This window comes from Amblyomma mixtum, chromosome 3 (assembly GCF_055824585.1).
Source record: "Amblyomma mixtum isolate Tamu chromosome 3, ASM5582458v1, whole genome shotgun sequence".
Lineage (NCBI taxonomy): Eukaryota > Metazoa > Arthropoda > Arachnida > Ixodida > Ixodidae > Amblyomma > Amblyomma mixtum.
Genome location: NC_143014.1, coordinates 74,350,846 through 74,369,833, shown reverse-complemented (window position 1 = coordinate 74,369,833; position 18,988 = coordinate 74,350,846). Strand labels below are relative to the sequence as shown.

At 41.6% G+C, this 18,988-nt stretch overlaps 2 protein-coding genes across 3 annotated transcripts in view; one reads left to right on the top strand and one right to left on the bottom strand.

Annotated features, from left to right (window-relative positions):
* Positions 1-1,402: 1,402 nt before the first annotated feature.
* The window catches only part of PGAP5 (Per1-like protein PGAP5), a 40,337-nt gene continuing 22,751 nt past the window's right edge, over positions 1,403-18,988 (top strand). Inside the window, exons 1-3 of one of the 2 annotated variants that reach the window (XM_089579655.1) lie at positions 1,403-1,504; positions 9,052-9,157; positions 15,399-15,568. In XM_089579655.1, the coding sequence (XP_089435781.1) occupies positions 9,074-9,157; positions 15,399-15,568 (254 nt within the window). In that variant the 5' untranslated portion in view covers positions 1,403-1,504; positions 9,052-9,073. Of the gene's footprint in view, positions 1,505-1,616; positions 1,671-9,051; positions 9,158-15,398; positions 15,569-18,988 lie in introns of those variants that run through there. The other variant, XM_089579654.1, reaches the window with a different exon arrangement.
* LOC149350602 (T-box transcription factor TBX20-like) overlaps positions 13,454-18,988 on the bottom strand; it is a 141,974-nt gene continuing 136,439 nt past the window's right edge. Inside the window, exon 7 of the mRNA XM_089579653.1 lies at positions 13,454-18,334. Within this exon, the coding sequence (XP_089435779.1) occupies positions 18,189-18,334 (146 nt within the window). The 3' untranslated portion in view covers positions 13,454-18,188. The remainder of the gene's footprint in view (positions 18,335-18,988) is intronic.

The following is an 18,988-nucleotide window of genomic DNA, read 5'->3' as shown; positions in this document are numbered from 1 at the left end:
TTAGACGGGAAGGAACTTTTTTTCATCTCTGACCCTGCACATGTCCTTAAGAACCTGAAAGGACAGCTTCTAAGCTCTAAAGTTTTTACACTCAGTGATGGTATACAGTAAGCAAGAACGGATTGACTTCTTCCTCGAAGGTGAATAAAGCATGTACAGGCCGTCTTGGATTATGACGCTGCCAGTGAACTTAAGGTAGCACCAAATTTATCAGAAATCCACATTAGTGGTGGACAATTCACCAAGATGAAAGTTAGAGTCGCTGTCCAGCTCTTCCGTGAAGCCCCGCCAGCTATTCGGTTCTAATAAAAGAAGGAGCGATTGAGCCAGAGGCCAAAACAACAGCGGGGTTTGTAGAACTCGTTTCTAGGTGGTACGCCCTTGTGTCATCACATCATCCCACCATATGGCGCTAAGCCGCAGAAACATGACGAAATATCATGCCGCCTTGGACACACTGTGTATGGCAACAGACACTATCAAAGAACTCGCACTGAATCTCAGTGGAAGCCATCGCAAGTAAGGGTCCTAATTGCAACAACGGCTGTCCTTTGCTTTCAAGAAGTTCTTCTTGGCAGTGAAGGGTATGAATTCCTTCTGACAAGCAGGCTATTACAAGACTGCCTAGAATTTAGAAAACCTTTTTTCTGTGGTGCGGCTCATGAAGCCAGTGCCCACTGCGTGCGACAATTGAAGTGTGCACTTCGACTCATCAGAATCAGCCACTTTCTTAATACACCCAGGTCGACAAGTTTCAAACTTGACGGCCGTGAATACCTTGTTGATCTACTTGCACACACCAATTAAGAAGGAAGGTACGGAAAACGAAGCATAACCACTAAATAAATGATTTCATGTTTGCTTGGGTAACAGTTTGTGTTCATCTAGGTATACCCAGATGAACAGGCGAGTGCTTATATTTTATTACCGTTGCTGATAATCTTTGTTTCTTCAAAATGTGCGAAACCAATTGATATGTCATAACCGTGTCTGCTCAGTTTTCTTACCCATTCATTGCACTCACTTGTATTGGGACATTCATAGCTAAAAATTAAAAAATAACACCAAACAAGTTTGGACAGAAATCACCCGATGCGTTCCAGCAATTCTAATAAACTTGGTAGTTTGAAATTAACTACAAAAGAAGTGAACAGAATTAAATGCTTTCAATTGAGGGAGGTGTGGTATAAAATAAGTTTTCAAATTTGACCTTGACGTTGGCTGCTTGTCCCGTTTTTAAAAGCAGAAGGCTCTCCAACAAAAGCGCACCGCAAGATTCCTTATTTTTCTTATTTTAAGCGCCCGCGGCAAGCGAGGAGCCCTCCCCCCACGAGAACGAAACCTGCATCACCTGCATGCCGCAGGCGCGAGAATGGCGGCCGCCGTTGTTCACTGTAACGCAGCTGTCCTCACCCTGAGTGGGGGCGCGCGCTGGCGCGCTCTTCCCACACCGGTCGACTGGCGTTACCGCAGACAGATTTCCGATTAATTTTGACTGAATCAGGCAAGTACTGCACCCAAACGTAATACGAAACAATGATTATGTGTTATTCCTGCACTGCAATATATTCCATATTTTTTTCTGGTTTCGTTTGGCAAAGCACTAGCCATTTCATGTCGTAGCCCATTTCTAGCCATCGCTTCTCCCGCCTGCGGCTTTTTGAAATTTCGTAGGTGCCTTTCCAGTTTTGGTGATATTACCTGTTCATGCATGAGTTTGCGCGTTTGTGTGTTCATGTGCATGTAGCGCGAATCGCTGAACGCGTGGTAAGAAAGGGGGGGCCGTGACTAACTGAGTCAGAGAAAGTGAATTGCTGGAAAAAGTCTGATGTGAACAATGCTTGGATGTTTGGCTGTTGCTTCATGTACGAACGTTCTTTGCTGCCTTGAGTTGGGAAATGCGCCCACATTATTAAATAAATTTGCTGCGACTATTCGGGTGCTTCGGAATGCGTTTCGATCGCAGTTTTGGTGATTCAGTCTTTCATCCGTAGAGAAATTAAATTGCTTTCCCGTGATTACGTTACGAAAGGAACATATATAAACCCCAGTAAAGACTTGCGAAAATCTTTATTATGCATTGATTATAAAGTTACTGACTAATGAATTGGTCTCGTCGTCGCCGACGCGTGTAATACTGAATGTCCGTTTTTCTGCTTAATGTTGCAAGCAAAAGAAAAAAAAAAAAAAGGTGGTAACATGCTTCAAAACATTAGTGTAACACAGTGAGCATGTTTTTTGCAGCGTGCTTGCTTTGTTCGTGCGAAGTATTCCATTTGCGAATGCACATAGTGCTAATTAACGTCGTGTGGAATACAGGAACACATCAAAGACTGCAATATAGTAGACTGAACAATATTTGGCACTGTACTGATTCAAGCCGCTAACCTTTAAGAATTGGATAACGCAGCACAACACTGGACCAGAAAGAAGTAGTTAGCATACTGCATTGACTATCAACGAGTTCTTTTATTCCGCCAGCTGCAAACATGTACAGGAGAAAAGGAAGGCAAGAAAAGCAGCAGAAAGATAAGACAACCATTAACAAAGGTAGTAGACAAAACAAACATGGACGCAGTTCCTTTCTTAATGATATACGACCAACTCACCCAATCGCATGTCCTCTTAGATAAAGCAACCCAGATGACACCAAAATACAATAATTGCTGGGTTCGTTGCAGAGTAAGTGACGTCGTCGGGCAAGCTAGCTCTTTTTCTAGAAGGCTGACTGACTGTGTGCTTATGCTGTGCTCAGAAGTGTGGCAGATTGGGCTAGTTGGTGCAAGTATGACATTTTTCAAAGTGTTAAAACAGCATGGATGGAGAAAGAACAGATAGGGACGAGCGCTATTTCCAACTGGTTTATTTTGTTATACTGCAAGTGCTTTGTACATGTCCTTAACACTCCCATGACAATGATGGTGGTCGTTTGCAATAACACTGCATGGCTGCCGAAAACAGAACCAGTAACCATGTGCAGGATTATGTTGTTATACTCAGGAATGCTAGTTCTTTATTTTTGATAATGAAATAGAAGGTGAGCTAACACAAGTACTTCCCAGAGGTGCTATTCTCTATGCTTCTATAATCTCCTGGCTCAATTGATCTTGACTTCGTCCGATGATATGGCACTGATTTTGCACAGGGAATAGCATCTCTGGCAAGTACATGTGTTTGCTCACTTTCTGGTTCATTATCGAAAAAAGAACTACCATTCCTGGGTATATAAACGTAATCCTGAACATGGTTACTGGTTCTGTTCTCGGCAGCTATGAACTGTTATCGCGTGCGTGCACTGTCATTGGCATGGGAGTATTGAGGACATGTATAAAGCACTTGCGGTTTCACGAAATAAACTATTTGGAAGTGTCACTCATCCCTGTCTGTTCTTTCTTTGTCCGTGTTGTTTTAGCGCTTTGAAAAGTGTTACGTTCTGCTATTATCCCAGCATTAATTGTAGTTTTCTACCTTCTGGGTTGCATTCTTTTTGTTGATTTTCTTGCCTTCCGTTTTTCTGTACATATTCATAGCTTGCGGTATAAAAGAATCAGTTGATAGGGAGCGTGGTGTGCCGTCTACTTTCTGGTCCTGTGTTTTGCTGCGTGATTTCTAATTCTTGATGTACCAACTTGCCCAGGTATCAACCTTAGCTCAGCTAATCTTTGCTCACATCTAGATACAGATGTTGGAGGTTCCTTTATTTGCCAGTGGAAAACTGTTGGTGCACAAAGTTATTTAAATGAATTTGATGCTTATTTGTTGCAGGCCTGCTACATCATATTAGGTTTACCTACGATATTCCATTAATTCAAGACTGTCGTTACTGCCTGAGCTTCGAGAATAAACTTGAGATTAACAGCCTCTTTTGTATGACTATTTTGCATTCTAGATTGAAGTGAGCCACAACTGCTGTGTCTATGCACTGCTAGCATATCTGTTTACACCTGCAAAACGGAAATTAGCATTATCCATACTTGCATGCAAGGTCATAAGCTTAATCATATTTTTAATAGGTAAATGTAAGATTCACACAACTAAATGTAATCAGAATTTTTGCTGGGGCCATGAGTGAGCATAAATTTTGGTTGGTGTCCTGAAAATTAGAATTTTTATGCCCTTTAGGTCGTTCTCATATAAAAGAAGCTTGCATTTATTCATATATATATATATATACAGGGTGTTTTTTTTTAGAAGGTTCAAAATTTTTAAAAAAAGGTAAATTGCTTTAGATTTATTTTAGCACTGGGGCTATACTGGAGGCTACGGCGGGCGGCAGGCAAGAGGAAAACTGCTTTAATTAGTTCGCTGATTAACTAAATATTAGTTAATTAGTTAATTATTCGGAGATTAACATTAACATTAACATTAATTATTAATTTAACATTAATTAACATTAACATTAATTATTCGGAGATGCTTATGCACTGTCACTGTAGCAATGCCTTTGTGACCTATATTACGTTTATGTTTGGGAAATCGGTATTTAGAAGCAGAGACCTTTTCATGGCTTAGAATTGCGTGATCTATGGAGTTGACTGCACCACTGAAGGCGTTAAGGGTCGTGTCTGTTTCGTACGATAGTTTTTTCGCAAAGGCACCTTGTCGTTCTTTTCATAGTCCCAAACGTAGGCTTGACTGTTGATAAAAATTTTGTCGAAAACTAATGAAACTTTGTCGCCTTTATCGCGGTTCGGCTTGGTACTGTTCCAGAGATTTCTTCTTATGTCTCTTGTTTTATATGAAAAGTCTTCACCGATCGATATACCACTGTCTTTAAGTTTACGTCCTTGCTTTAAAATTTCGGTTTTTTGACGAGAGTCCAGGAGCTTGAATATAACAGGCCTAGTTTTGTTCTCTGCAGGTTTTCCCAAACGATGAATGCGCTCTATGGTAACTGGTGCGAGTTCAAGTTTGTCTTGAATGATCTTTTGGTTAACATCACGCTCCAGGGACTCAGAAGTCTCGTCTTCTTCTTCTTTGAAGCCGTAAACAATTAAGTTCGATCTACGGCTGCGGTTTTCCAAGTGTTAATCCAAGTGTTAATCCAAGTGTTAATGATTTAGAAAACTAAATCATCCCCAGGGCCCGACGATATTCCTAACGGTTTTCTTCGGAGGTATGCTGAATCTCTGGCCAGGTTTTTGGTTATTATATTTCGCGCGTCATTGTTAACCGGGTGTGTACCTGAGGACTGGAAGATAGCCCGAGTCGTACCTGTATTTAAAAAAGGCGACCGCCTTCAGGTGACCAATTATCGACCTATATCCTTAACGTCATCTTGCTGCAAATTAATGGAACATATTGTCGCAACTAGCATTAATGAATTCTTAGATCGCAACAACATTCTGACAGATTACCAGCATGGTTTTCGCAAAGGGTTTTCCACAGTAACTCAACTACTTTCAGTTATCCATTCATTTGCGCCATCACTTGACAATAACAGCCAGATTGACGCGATCTTTCTAGATTTCAGTAAAGCGTTTGACAAAGTTCCCCACCACAGCCTAATTCTAAAACTAAAAACTATTGGACTTCCGCCTATTTTTATTTCCTGGATAAATGATTATTTAACCAACCGAAGTCAACATGTTTCAATAGGTCGGCACCAGTCTGGCTGTCTCCCAGTCACATCAGGTGTGCCACAGGGAAGCGTACTGGGTCCACTACTCTTTCTAATATACATTAACGACATCATCCGTGAAGTTTGCCCTGGCGTACATATTCGATTATATGCTGATGACTGTGTCTTATTTCGCGATGTTAGCATTGAAAACGATCAGAGTGACCTACAAAATACGCTTACTAATATTGTACAGTGGTGCAAGCGCTGGGACATGACACTGAACACAGATAAAAGCGTTTCTCTTCGCATAACTAACAAGATAAACGCTCTACAATATGCATATAAATTAGAATCATCACCATTGCAACAAGTAGCGTCCGTAAAGTACTTGGGTGTAACACTTACTAATAACCTTTCTTGGAACTCTCACATAGATAACATCTGTTCACTCGCATTCCGTAAGCTCTGTTATATAAGGCATAAACTTCGAAACGCCCCCGCTAACGTTAAGCTCTTAGGTTACAATACTCTAATTAGACCCAAGCTTGAATATGCTTGCATAATTTGGGACCCGTACACTAAGTCTAACATAAGAAAGCTCGAGAACATTCAAAGGAAAGCAATTAGATTCATATATTCAAAATATCTACCCACTGACTCCCCCTCAGACTTGATGCATGCTAACGGTATTGAAGAACTACAGGTAAGAAGACGAAATTTTCGTTTAGATTTTCTTTCATTACTTCTTAACAATAAACTCAGACTTGACCCTTCTGCTTATCTTTCCTCAATGCCAACACGGAATACACGACACTATCACAAAGCTCTTTTAAAACCATATTTTGCCCAGACTAACTCGTTCAAGTTTTCCTTTTTCCCACGCACCATATCCGACTGGAACTCACTAACCGATCCTAATCAACCCTGAAAATCAGACGCGTTCCTCAGCCATCTTTGATATTGCGTATTATGTATTTTTTCTGCTTTGTGTTGCATTGCTGTATTGTTTGTTTTACTACATTATCTTTGCTGTATTGTTGTATTTTTTGTTGCTATAATTTTGCTTTTTGTGCACCTGCCCTTCCTGCTTGGACCTAGCCATGGTCTGCAGTATGTACATAAATAAAAATAAAATAAAATATGTTAATTAACTTTTCTAATTTTTGTTTTAGGGGATATGTTGTATTCGCAGAATTGGAGATCGTCCTCTAAATAGTCCAACCGAGAAAAAACAATTTTAATTAAACATTTTTCACGCACGTTACGAGGCGCGAAAAATTCACCCTGGTAGGCATCTTCACACCGTAACGCAGCGGCGGGAGCGCCTCTGATGTAGTCATGGTGGAAAAACAGCGCAAACTTAGACAGAAAACACAGAAAAAAGGGGGGAGACACAACAAGCGCTGTACACTGACGTAGTTCACTCCGCCCTGCGCTTTGCGTCACGCGTCCCGGACTGGCGGCCAGCGCTATCGCTGCTCATCTCGCTTCGCTCCGCGGCCTCACGGAATGCCGCGCTGGAAGAAAAACGCATTGACACAAAGTGCAGGGCGGAGCGAGCTACGTCACAGGCGCTCACAGACGCTGTGTTACAGTGTGAAGCTGCCTACCAGGGTGACTTTTTCTCGCTTCGTTACGCGCGCAAAAAAATTTTTCATGAAAATCTTTTTTCTTGGCTGGACTGTTTAGAAGACGATCTCCAATTCTGCTAATACAACATATCCCCTAAAATAAAAATTATAAAAGTTAATTAACGTATTCAGTTAATTAGCGAACTAATTAAAGTAGTTTGCCTCTTACCTGATGTCCGCCATAGCCCTCAGTATAGCTCCAGGGTTAAAATAAATCTAAAGGAATTTACCTTTAAAAATTTTGGACCTTCTAAAAAAAAACACCCTGTATATATATATATGTAAAAAGGAAAACTTCATCACCTAATCTTAAATTGTTGCATCACTTTCATTCTTGTGACAGTGCTCTAGATTTTGATTCTCTTTCATAGAAAGTTGTTCTGGATGTCTACATAAACTAAATACCAAGGGTGCTAGCAACTTTTGTCCATTTTTTACCTAGTGTTTTCAGAAAGACAAAGAAGCACTTCTTTGTTTTGCACGTTGCTGTATCCAGTAGGAGAAATATGAAATTAATCAGCAGCAAGCAAACATCTGCCTACTCATGTTGAAGTTAATGCTGATTGCAGGTGGCAGAGGGTGCAGTGTTATGTGCGATGAAGCTGTAGGCTGTACCTGGTCTTGAAGGCTTTCTATCATGGCAATGTGGACAGGGTTCTGGTTTGGTTTGGTTTGTTGGGGTTTAACGTCCCAAAGCGACTGAGGCTATGAGAGACGCCGTAGTGGAGGGCTCCGGAAATTTCGGCCACCTGGGGTTCTTTAACGTGCACCGACATCGCACAGCACACGGGCCTCTAGAATTTCGCCTTCATCGAAATTCAGCCGCCGCAGCCGGGGTCTATAACCCGCGTCTTTCGGGTCAGCAGCCGAGCGCCCTAACCACTGAGCCACCGCGGCGGGGCACACTCAGGGTTCTGAGTGTAAGTTTAATATATATTTCACCAGTTAGCGAGGAGGCCAGTTGTTGTTAAAAGGCATCTGAAGCGTTGGTTTAAAGCAATGGTTGTGCTTCTTGCTTATGAATCACTGACCCCACTACTGGTTTGTAGCAGCAGTGGGGGTTTGTTGCCTCTTGCATTCCCTGGTCACATTACAAGCCCAAGCAGATGGGTCTTTGGTAGCCCTTCTCATATGGCCTTGCCTCAGCATCTGGGGAAATGTTCTGAGGCCACTGGCTTCTCCTTCTTTCACAGCCGCCGCGGTGGCTCAGTGGTTATGGCACTCAGCTGCTGACCTGAAAGATGTGGGTTCGATCCCGCCTGCGGCGGTTGAATTTTGATGGAGGTCAAATGCTAGAGGCCCGTGTACTGTGCGATGTCAGTGCACGTTAAAGAATCCCAGGTGGACGTTAAACCCCTATAAACCAAACCTTTTTTCATGCCTCTCTAATGCAGGCTTTTATTTGGTGGTTGACCAGCATTTTGCAGAATGTAAAGATTAAATAATGAAGCTGAACTATTTTCATGCCATATAGTATGTTGACCAAGCAAATACATTCACCTCTCGTACAGGCCACCTGCCAACTTGCTGCGCAGGCTGTAGTTAACGCTCATGGTTCATATTACCAGCTGCACACAAGTCCTAAATTAAGCAGTGTACTGTGTCACTGCTTTTAACGCTCTTCTGACAGCGTAACAATGTTCTGTGTAAGACAGGCTACTGTGCGCTTTGTATGAGTGACCTTGTGACTGTTGGCCCACTTTGTGGAAGGCACTGTGATTTTCTTTGATGGTTTTTAAGCTGTGTCTTTTCTTGTTTTATGCATATTTAGCTTTTCTAACCATTTCCATTTCTTTTTTGCTATGTACCGGTCTATCATGCATTTCTTTGCTGATTTGTCCTTTTTATATTTTATAGGTGGCCTGGAGACAGGATATAAATGCCATTGAGGCTTCTGAGAAGGCGCCGTTCAGGCTTCTTAAAACAGTTAATTTTTGCATTTCTTGTTTTGATATATTGTGAGGTAAGTTTTTATGATTACTAATAAGTATTTTTAATCTGCAGTCCTGTGCTCGATGTTGCATATCTGTATTACCAGTGTTACAGATGACTGTGCTTTTTCTCGGACTAGGGACCCAGTCAGTCTTCCCGTAACCCAGGCCTTTTTGGTTTTATATGGTTTATGAGTTTAACGTCCCAAAGTGACTCAGGCTATGAGGGATGCTTTAATATGGACTCCAGATAATTTTAACCACCTGGGGATTTTGAACGTGCACGAGCCTCTAGCATTTCACCTCCATCGAAGTGCTACCATTGCGGCCGGGATCGAACCCGTGTTTTTAGGGTCAGCAGCCAAGTACCATAACCACTCAGCCACTGAGGTGGTTTTCAATAAACGTTTTCATGATCATATTCAAGATCAGCATTGTTCAAAAATGGTTCTTTTTCTTTTTACTTTGTCTTCTACTAGAATCATTCAAATTGAACCTTTTGCTGTAGATTTAAATGCTGGTAACCTCTCCTTGTCCAGAGGAGGAAGAAAGGCAGGGAGGTTAAATGCAAGAAGAAACCAGTTTGCTGCCCTGCACTGGGGTAAGGATTGAGGGGGTGTAGAAGTGAAGAAGAAAAGGTAGTAACAAGAAAATGATATCACTAAGCGAAATCTTGGTACAGAAAAATTTCAAATGTGTTGGGCGACTGGAGTGTAAATAACAAATTTGTAGTAATTAATGCAAAACTTGATTCATGCGACCCCTTTTAACCATCATCATTGCTATAACCTGTCCATAAGCTTTCCTGAGAGCTGTAGCTGATCATTTTTCACACTAATACGACGGGGTGAACATTGAACTCTTCTTATGTCTAATGCCACCCCTTATGTAATACTACTAAAAGGGGTTCTTTGAGGTAGTAAACTTAAGTGAATTGAAAATCTGAAGAGATTGTCAGGCTGCCTGTGTTTTGGAACTGATAACAACAAATTTGCAAATTAAAATGAGCTCTTAAAATTTCTCACATTATTTGATTTGATTCTGTGATGACTGTCTTTTTGTTCATAGTACATGTTATCAAGACACTGAAATTTGTGCCGTGTGACATTTTGCATTCCAACATTTTGAAACATATTTTTAGGCCAAGAAATGAATGTTTTTTATAGTAACAGGGGTGCTTAATCAAGAGGCCAGTGAAACAAGCATAATGGATGTTGCTGTTTTGTCTTGTCTTTTTTTATGCTTTTCTTATTGAAGCAAAGCACTTCCTTGTTGTGGAAAAACAGATGCATGCATACTTGGTCTTATGTGGTTGAAGGGAGTGGTCATTTTACAGTTTATGGCAATCCCTTTTAACAGCAAAAAGTTATTTGGAAGACAGTGACTGATGGATTTACCATTTTACAAAAGTTTATTACGTTGTTTATTGTGTTGCAAAAAAATAATATGTTGAGGAGAAAAGGGGGGAGGGATCTCTGGACTTGTGTACAAAGAAAAAGTGTATTCTTAGAGCACACATACCAAACTTGTTCATGCAACAGGACTAGGGGCATAAACTGAGCCCCTCTCGTGAGCATTTTCTTTTTGTGCCAGGTCGAAGTACTAATGTGCTAAAGAAGTGGTTGGGCAGAGGGTAGCTTCATAAATGGTTGATAGTCATCATTAAGCTCTGCCTGTACTTCATTTCATACATCAGGTGCAACGTTGTGAAAGGTACGGAAGTAGTCTGCAAGAGAAAATGCAGGGAGGGATGTTATTCCTCGCTTGTATTGTGGCCGGATGGTCGAGTGCACGAGAAAACGACGGTGTGTCCTCAGCAAAAATAAGAGTGCACTCAATCAAGCTCATGACAAATGCATCAGGTAATAAGCCTGGAAGCGAAGCATTTATTATTTTTTGCTCACCGCAGCAAACTCACTACTTTTTGTTCGTGAATATAGGCAGCGTAAACAAGAGTGCTAGCTTTATCTTTAGAGTACTAGCGTTGCATCTGGTGTGTGAAATGGAGTATAGCACCGGTTATACAGCAGCTGAATTCGCAATGCTGCTTTCATGTAAGTGAGGTCTAAGATGAGTGTTCTGACCTCTGATATGAAAGTCAAAGGACACCCAGCATGATTTGACCTTTAGTATGAGCAGCTGTGTGAATTCAGCTTATGATTAACTGACACTGGGCAAGTCTTCAACAATGCTGCACTGTTTTAGTGCAGTAGGGCTAGTATGCTGTTATTTTTTCCTCTTCATCAATGCCCCCTTCAGTTCTCCCATGCCTTGCTCAAACCCTTTGTTAATACTTATGGTTTATTGTGTCTCTGGTTAACTGATGTAGCTTTTTATTTGGGGTTCATGCAGCGTTTGGAATGCTTGAAGTGGGTCCAATTCAAACCAGTCCTGTACGTTGGCACAAGCCCCCATAACTTAAGCAGAAAATTGCTGTGTTAATGCCTGCGTAACGGCCAGTAGTGCTTGTCATTTACTGACCAGTGGGTCTCTGTAGTTGAAATGATCAGATACTCGTCATAAGTTCAAATTTTAATGCTTTATGCACCACCTGTGTAATGTAGTCAGATTGAGCGATAAAATGAAGTCGACTGCATTATGCTCCAACTCCAATAGCCAAAAACCAGGTTTTCATTGCTGTTACGAAAATAAAAAAAGGAAAACTCGGGCATTGCTGAAAGGTGGCTCCAAATAATCTCTTAGTGTCTTGTAAGCAAGCCTGCACCTTACTGATCTTTTAAAACATGTTGAGGCTGTCCTTTGAGGGCTATATCTTGATTGCAGCTGACTTCATAGGCAGGTACCAGGAAGAAAGGCAAGGGACCATGGCCCTTCTAGCCAGCTTTAGTGAAGTAGTGAATTTGCTAGGCTAACTAGTGACTGTAGACACATACTGTGAGGAAGAAATTATGGGGAGAATAGGATTAGGTTGGAGCATACTTAGCAGACATTCTCAGGTTATTATTGGTAGCCTCCAAATGTCCTTCAAAAGGAATGTATATAACAATTGTATCTTGCAAGTACTTACCAATGGGGCTGAAACCTGGAGGCTAACCAAAAGGCTTGCAATTATACTGAGGACGGCAATTGTAATGATGTGGATTTCAAGAGAAGGCAAGTGTAGCAAGGGCTAGCAGAACGTTTGGTGGGCAGGTGAGAAAAGAAATTTTACTGGGCCATGGGTGATGCAGGACAGGGCTAACTGGAGATCAATGGCAGAAGCCACTGTCCTGCTGTGGACATAACCAAGGCTGGTGGTGACAGTGATGAATTTGGTCAAAAGGGGCACAAAATAAGTGTAAAGGTGGGAGGAGGCATGCTGCCCCCCTTCCACATTTTGTGACAGAGAAATTTGTGCATGCTTATGACCAACTTGATTAGCAGAATACAGGGCTGGACCATTGAAGCAAAATTCACTATTGTGATGCTAACAAAAGAGCATGAATGACAAGGGCGGAACAGACAAACACAACACTGTTTCTCTGTTCTGTGTTTCATTATTTTCATTTGCGCTATTTTGTGATTATGAAGAACCAACTAGCCTGTACCTCTGCCCTTGTAAGCTTGAACCTTCATATCTGTAATGCTGTCACTGAAGGAATCATATTCTTAGCGGTAAGAAACAGACACAACACCAAGATACACACACCAGCCCAACTAGTCCAACTAGCCCAACTTAATGTTTTAACGAAGTTGCTGTCACTGGTTTCAGGACTGGCAGCTTGAGTACTCTGAAAAATGACTGAAAATAGTGGATGCTGCTTTCCGAGGAACTGAAAGCACTTACAGTGGTTTAATACCTTTTATGAGCTCAGAATAATACATATTTTGCTTGCGGCATGTTTTGCAGAGGTTTTGTAAAATAGCGCTACCTAATATGACTTAGCCGAACAAGAACGCATTGAATCCCTGTGAAGTGTCTATACTGTCTATACTTTGTTTCCGGTCCTCATATGCTTTGCTAAAAGCTGATGGTGGTTTCCACGTTTTAAGCGCTAGTCTTACGTTTAGTATGAATCACAACCAACTAGCCCAGATTTCTGCTTTGACTAGTGATGCGCTTAGCTAGATCTGTGAATGTGCATCCTTATCCTTCCTTCTGTGCCTTCTCTCTTATTTTTATGCAAAATGACTTGGCAGGAACTTGAGCACAATGTAGAGTCTGTATGCATATTTTTAGAACACCATTCTTCGTGTTGACTATAACGATACTCATGGTCTGGAAATTACTTGATAAACAATACTTCAAATGTGTGCAGCTTAAAAACTTGCTAGACAATTTGTAGTTGTATTTATAAAACTGCAGTAGTTATAAAAAGTGGAAAAGCTTAGAAAACCTATGTAATGCTTTATTCAGTGTACATTTGACACATTTCATGTATCAGTGCATGTGGAGTCAGGTTGGAATGAAATGAAAGAGTGCTCATGAACAAAACACAATATTATTTCTGTGTACTTTCAGCTGTAGTGTACAACTAACTTGGTTGATGTTTTTGGGTGAAGGTTCCTCCAAAGTACATATTCATGAACTGGCTGTAAAGGAGTATCTCGCTGCAGAGTAGGAAAGCACGGCATATGCGTGTTCGCGTTTCGTTTTGGCCCGACTGTGCAGTGAAAGGAGAGCCAGGATATTTAGTAGCTTTTTTCATTACTTAGTCACCATTGAAGCCTTATTGCATGGTAATGGTACCAAATATGAAATAATTGCAGAAATTGGTTTAATCCAGTGCATAACATTAAACATTGAAAGGTACTGCATTTTAATAGAGAGATGGAACGCATAGCAAGGGACTCGTTGACTGTTGGTAACACCAAGTGCATTAAAAGCATAGTTTCATGAAATTTGACAATTGTGTGCACTTTGTTTTTATTTAGTTTTGGATTGCTTTGTAAAATTTAGCTTGCTCACATGGCAACTTGGCTTGCCCTGTCATCCATTGGCACAGTGCAATTTGCAGGTATGTTTGAAAGGTCCAAGTGAGAAATTAGCCGGGTTAGTTGGTACATGGCATAAAATTGCATGTGGGTGTGGCTCTGTGGTATATATTACTGTTGCTGCAATAAAATTCTGCAGTTCATAGTATCAGCGCTGGTGTGTGCATGTGTCATCTTCTATGTCCCGTCTATTACACTGCTAATTTTAAGAAATACTTGAAAGGGTTACTTCCAGGTAAACTTCCTTTGTTTTAAGTTAACAGGGCTGCAGTGTCTGGTAATGGTGTACCAGATAAGTACTGTTCATTTGTATAAATATTTGAACATTTTTGGAAAGCGGACTACGCAGTAACAGGGCAGACAAGCAAACATTTTTGTTGCATCATAGAGCATAAAGAGAATGTGATCTAAATATCTTTAATGTATATTAGAAGAGAATTACCTTTTTATCACTTGTATTCTAGTTTATCAACTAGGCAATGCTTGTTTAAACCATGAACGTAAACAGCCATCTAGGTGTTTTATATTAATGTAGATTACTTCGGCAGTTATACTAGTCAGTTCCATCATGTTTTTGGTATGTGACAGTCTTGTTTTCAAATTTTTGGAAAATAAATTTTCTAAAAAGATATTATTTTGTTGCTTCTGTAGTTTTCATTTAAGATGTAGCGCCTGTCCAATGCTGTAGCTTTCAATGTGAAGATAATTAGTTTCACTTAAATATTAAAGGACCAAAGCAAAATTGCTTTCAGTTGTCCTGGAATATTAAATTTTGTTCAGCATGAAGGCTACTGTTGAAGCACTTCTGCATGTTCCTAGAAAGAACAGCAGTGAACACTTTTGCTGCTGAACATTTGATCTAAAATGCAAATGAATATCCAAGAGGTGTTTTAAGTGGACATGCATCAAGAGAGTGTCAGGGGTATGTTTACCAACTTCATGTGCAATGAAAAGTTCACTTAAGTTATTCTTTCGTTTTTTGCACCTTGCACTCTGTGTGCTTTTGAAAATAGTATCGTAGTTTCTTTTTGAAGCTAGAACTGTAGAATTTCAGGAGTTAGTTTTTTTAGATTACTTAACAAGTGCCATGTAATGGCCCTGTAACTTATTACTGGTGGCACATTAACATTATGAGGTTTTGTCTATTTGACAGGGTGTTCATATTTTTGTGTTACTTGTAAATATCTTGAATGATTACCTGTACTTTAATGAATTTATGGCAGACTCAAAATCTGGTCACTACACAGATTGCATTGCTTGAACTGAAAAAGCATGAGACTTCTGTGATCCCTAAACATAAAGCAAAAATATGTTGAAATGACACTTATTCTTCTTCAGGTTGTCATATATTATGTGGTGATTGGGCAGTGCTCATGGCCTAACATGGAGAAATTGGAAAAGGGCAGATTTTCCAGTCAGGAGGAAAGAGAGCCATTAAAAATGATGCTACTCGCTGACACTCATCTTTTGGGTCCTAAACGTGGCCATTGGTTTGACAAGTTGCGCAGGTGAGCTGAAATGTGTTCCTTTTGAAGGCATTATTGTGTTGGTGTCAAGAAATGGCAGACGTTTATGCTTATTTTGCTTTGTATTATGGGCATTGCTGAAAATCACCGAAATGTGGATGATGCATTGAGTGTTAATCACTGACATTGTAAATACAGTATAAGTCTCTCTCTTTCTCTTGCTCTTCTTCTGAGCTGGAGCTGGTGGCAACATTACATGCTATAGGCCTTTGCGTCGGGCGAGGAAGTTGCTGAAACAGCCCCTCTATGGACTGTTGGAAACCGGTTCCGCTGCAGCTTCCACTGTGTTAGTGCGTGGTCCACACAACAGTCCAGCAAACGATATGGCAACGCCCAGAGAGCCCTTATTGCTAAGGTCTGTTAGGAAACGGCGAAAATGTGATGAAACTTGAGGCTGTAGTGTTGAATGCGTTACCGATAATGATGCTTCCCATTTGTTGCACCAGGGTAGACATTTGGGCTAGCTGGTGTGGGTTCACCTTAAAAAGAGCACAAAGGATGGCATAAGAAAGAGACTCGTCCTGTTGTCTCTTTCTTCTTCCGTCCTTTGCACTGTTTTTTAAGATGATCCCATCTATTGTGATCATCCAAACAGCGTTGCGTTAGGGCTCTTTCTGTAGATTCTGCAGAATAAAGCAAAGCACCCGTGCTGTCTTCTTTCTTGTGCGTTGTACATCTTGGCGTTAGAATCCTTTTATTATTCTGCGGAGTTGCAGAGGGCTACCATATAATTCCTCTTATTCTTCTATTGCAAAATAGGGCAGGCCTAGTGCATCGTGATGCCTTCTTATTGTGTGGTGGTATGGAAGTCAGCTGTGCTTCTCTGGGCACAGATGTACAAAGCTGTGTCATGCAGTACCTGTCTGTGTTTTGTTTGAAAACTTGCTTGTTCTGTAAGACAGCTTGCTTCAATGGCTCTTTCTCGCGTTAGTGTTCTATTCTTTGTGAGAAAAGAAAGTGGTGCTTAGCCCCAGTTTGAGAAGTGACAGTGCAAGAAAGGTATAGGATTATTATTCCAGATGCTGTTGAGTGCTTAAAGTATTCTAAAGCTAAGAACATCAAGGAGTAATACTAGTTTGTGCTAGACCATATTTGATGACACTCAGGTTGCGCTTAATGCAGCCGTCTTCAAAAATTTACTTTTTCTGTTTTCATTAGGCACAGTCATTTGCTTCGAATAATGCAGTAAAGCAGAAACTGCTCTTACAGCCTGTAATGTTTTGTGGTGCCGCATTTGTGCTAAAGGCGTTGGCCGCAACCAGACTGTTATTGACACCATAGTCACGCGTTGCACCTTTCATGGGCAGGAAGCCCTCTGTTCTCTGTGCATCTCATGCATCTTGCCTGCCACGCCCACCGCATCTGCCTCTCTCGCCTTGCGTTCCCATGGGCTCAGTCTGGAAACGATGCTGAAATAAGCTGGTCACCTTCTTCCAATGTGCGTCTTCTTCACATAACTGGTGATGAGGATACTAAAGAGATGTGTGTAGCGGTAATAATTGAGTTTGTTTTCCCTGGTTCTCACTGTGGGAATACAAACCGCTGGGACGTTCAGAAATGGCACCACCAGTGATGCAAGTTACAGGGCGACTTGACTAGATCGAGCCATTTGATGACTTCTCGAGCATCTGGGCTGTGCACGAAGAATGGGTAGTTTTGTTTCTGCAGTTCAACAAGGTGCCTGAACAAGACAAAGTTCATGCATTCTTGAGTTTCATCAGACACAAGACCTACAGCTTGCTAAAGTCCCTGACCACATCCAGTCTGCCGTCAGGCAAGAGTTTTTCATGAGCTGCAGAGATCACTTGGAGATCATCTGGCACCCAAGTCACCCGTAGTTGGTGAGTGAGCCAAGTTTTACTGTAATTCGCAGCTTGAAACTTGAGTTCTTGCCAAGTTTATTGGCAAATTGCAAAGGCTTTCTCAATCATGCGCCTTAACAGCATTTTTGGATCTGGCTCGAAGCGGCGAAGTTGTCTGTGGCTTGCAGAGTTGACATCCAAAGTGTTATGGAAGATAAAGATTTGATGATTCATTAGGCTGTCGAATGAGTCATGGCAATGGATGCCACCGTAAAAAGTGCAGCGGTCGTGCAGAACATTGGAGATTCTGTTTCTGACGTGCACAAAATGCATGCTGTAAAGAACCTCAGTCAGAAGCAGACTTTTTCTTCGAGGAAGTGCATGAGAGCAAGGTTGACACCGAAGACTTGCTTCCGATGTGGTTCGCCCTGGCACAGTAGCAGAGACTACATGCCAGCTACATGTTACCGCTGTGGGAAGAAAGTGCATATTCAGCATATGCTTGGCGGACAAAAACTCCTATGTTCGAACCGGAGGAAGAAGGACACGAAGGTTTCTGAGGATGAGGGAAAGTCTCTAAATGATGTCAGCCGCTCTACCTTGAAGCGAATGCTGATCTGCATTTTGATCAATGGAACATCGCTTAATATGGAGTTGTGTATGAGAGCAGCAGTGTCAGTGATGCTGAGAAAGCAACAGCATGAGCTCTTTCTGCATTTCAACCAGCAAGCCACAAGCTTGTTACTGCAGACCCACACAGGTGCTCTTGTGTGGCCTGCAGGTGTGATCTACATTGGTGTTCAGCACAACAGACTGATGCATGTCTTTCCTTTGTACGTCATTGGGCAAAGTGGTCTGCCACTCCTGGGTTGGCACTGGCTCGAACATCTTCTGGATTTGAATGCGGTCTTTTCATGCAGCAAGCTGTCATCAGCGCATGGCATGACTGGAACAGAAACGAAGACCGAGGTGAGAAAACTCTTGCACAAATATTGTGACCACTTTAAGGAAGAGCGAGAATGCATCGAGGGAGAGGCAGCAGAATTGTTCTTTAAAGAAGAAGCTGACAGAATCACAAGTCAGAGGTTTTAGGTCATGTCGGGAGGAACGCAATGCTCTGAACAGTGTCCGTTGCAACCATGGTCATGGCGAACATCTCCTGGGAAACGCGCACTTTGACTTGCAGGACCCCTAATCAGCACTTGCTTTTGATTGTCGTTGATGCTTATTCAAAATGGCCCAAAGTGTGTATCATGAAGAACACATCAAGCAGAGAAACAGCTGACTGACTTAATGAGATATTCTTCAGGAGTTGGTACCCTGCCACCATTGTCTCAGATAATGGGCCACAGTTCACGTTGGCAGAATTCAAGACATTTGTTCAGAAGTGGGATGCATGCCATAGCATAATGGCACCAAACCATTCGAGTTCGAATGGCCTGGCTGAACATGTCATCCAGTCGCTCAGGAAAGCATTAAAGAAAGGCAGCAGCACTCACAGCCTGGAAGCAACACTTTAGAGCTTTCTGTTGGCGTACAGAAACACTCCTCATGCTACGATGGAAGGATCTCCTGCCACTCTCATGTATGGGAGGCGCTT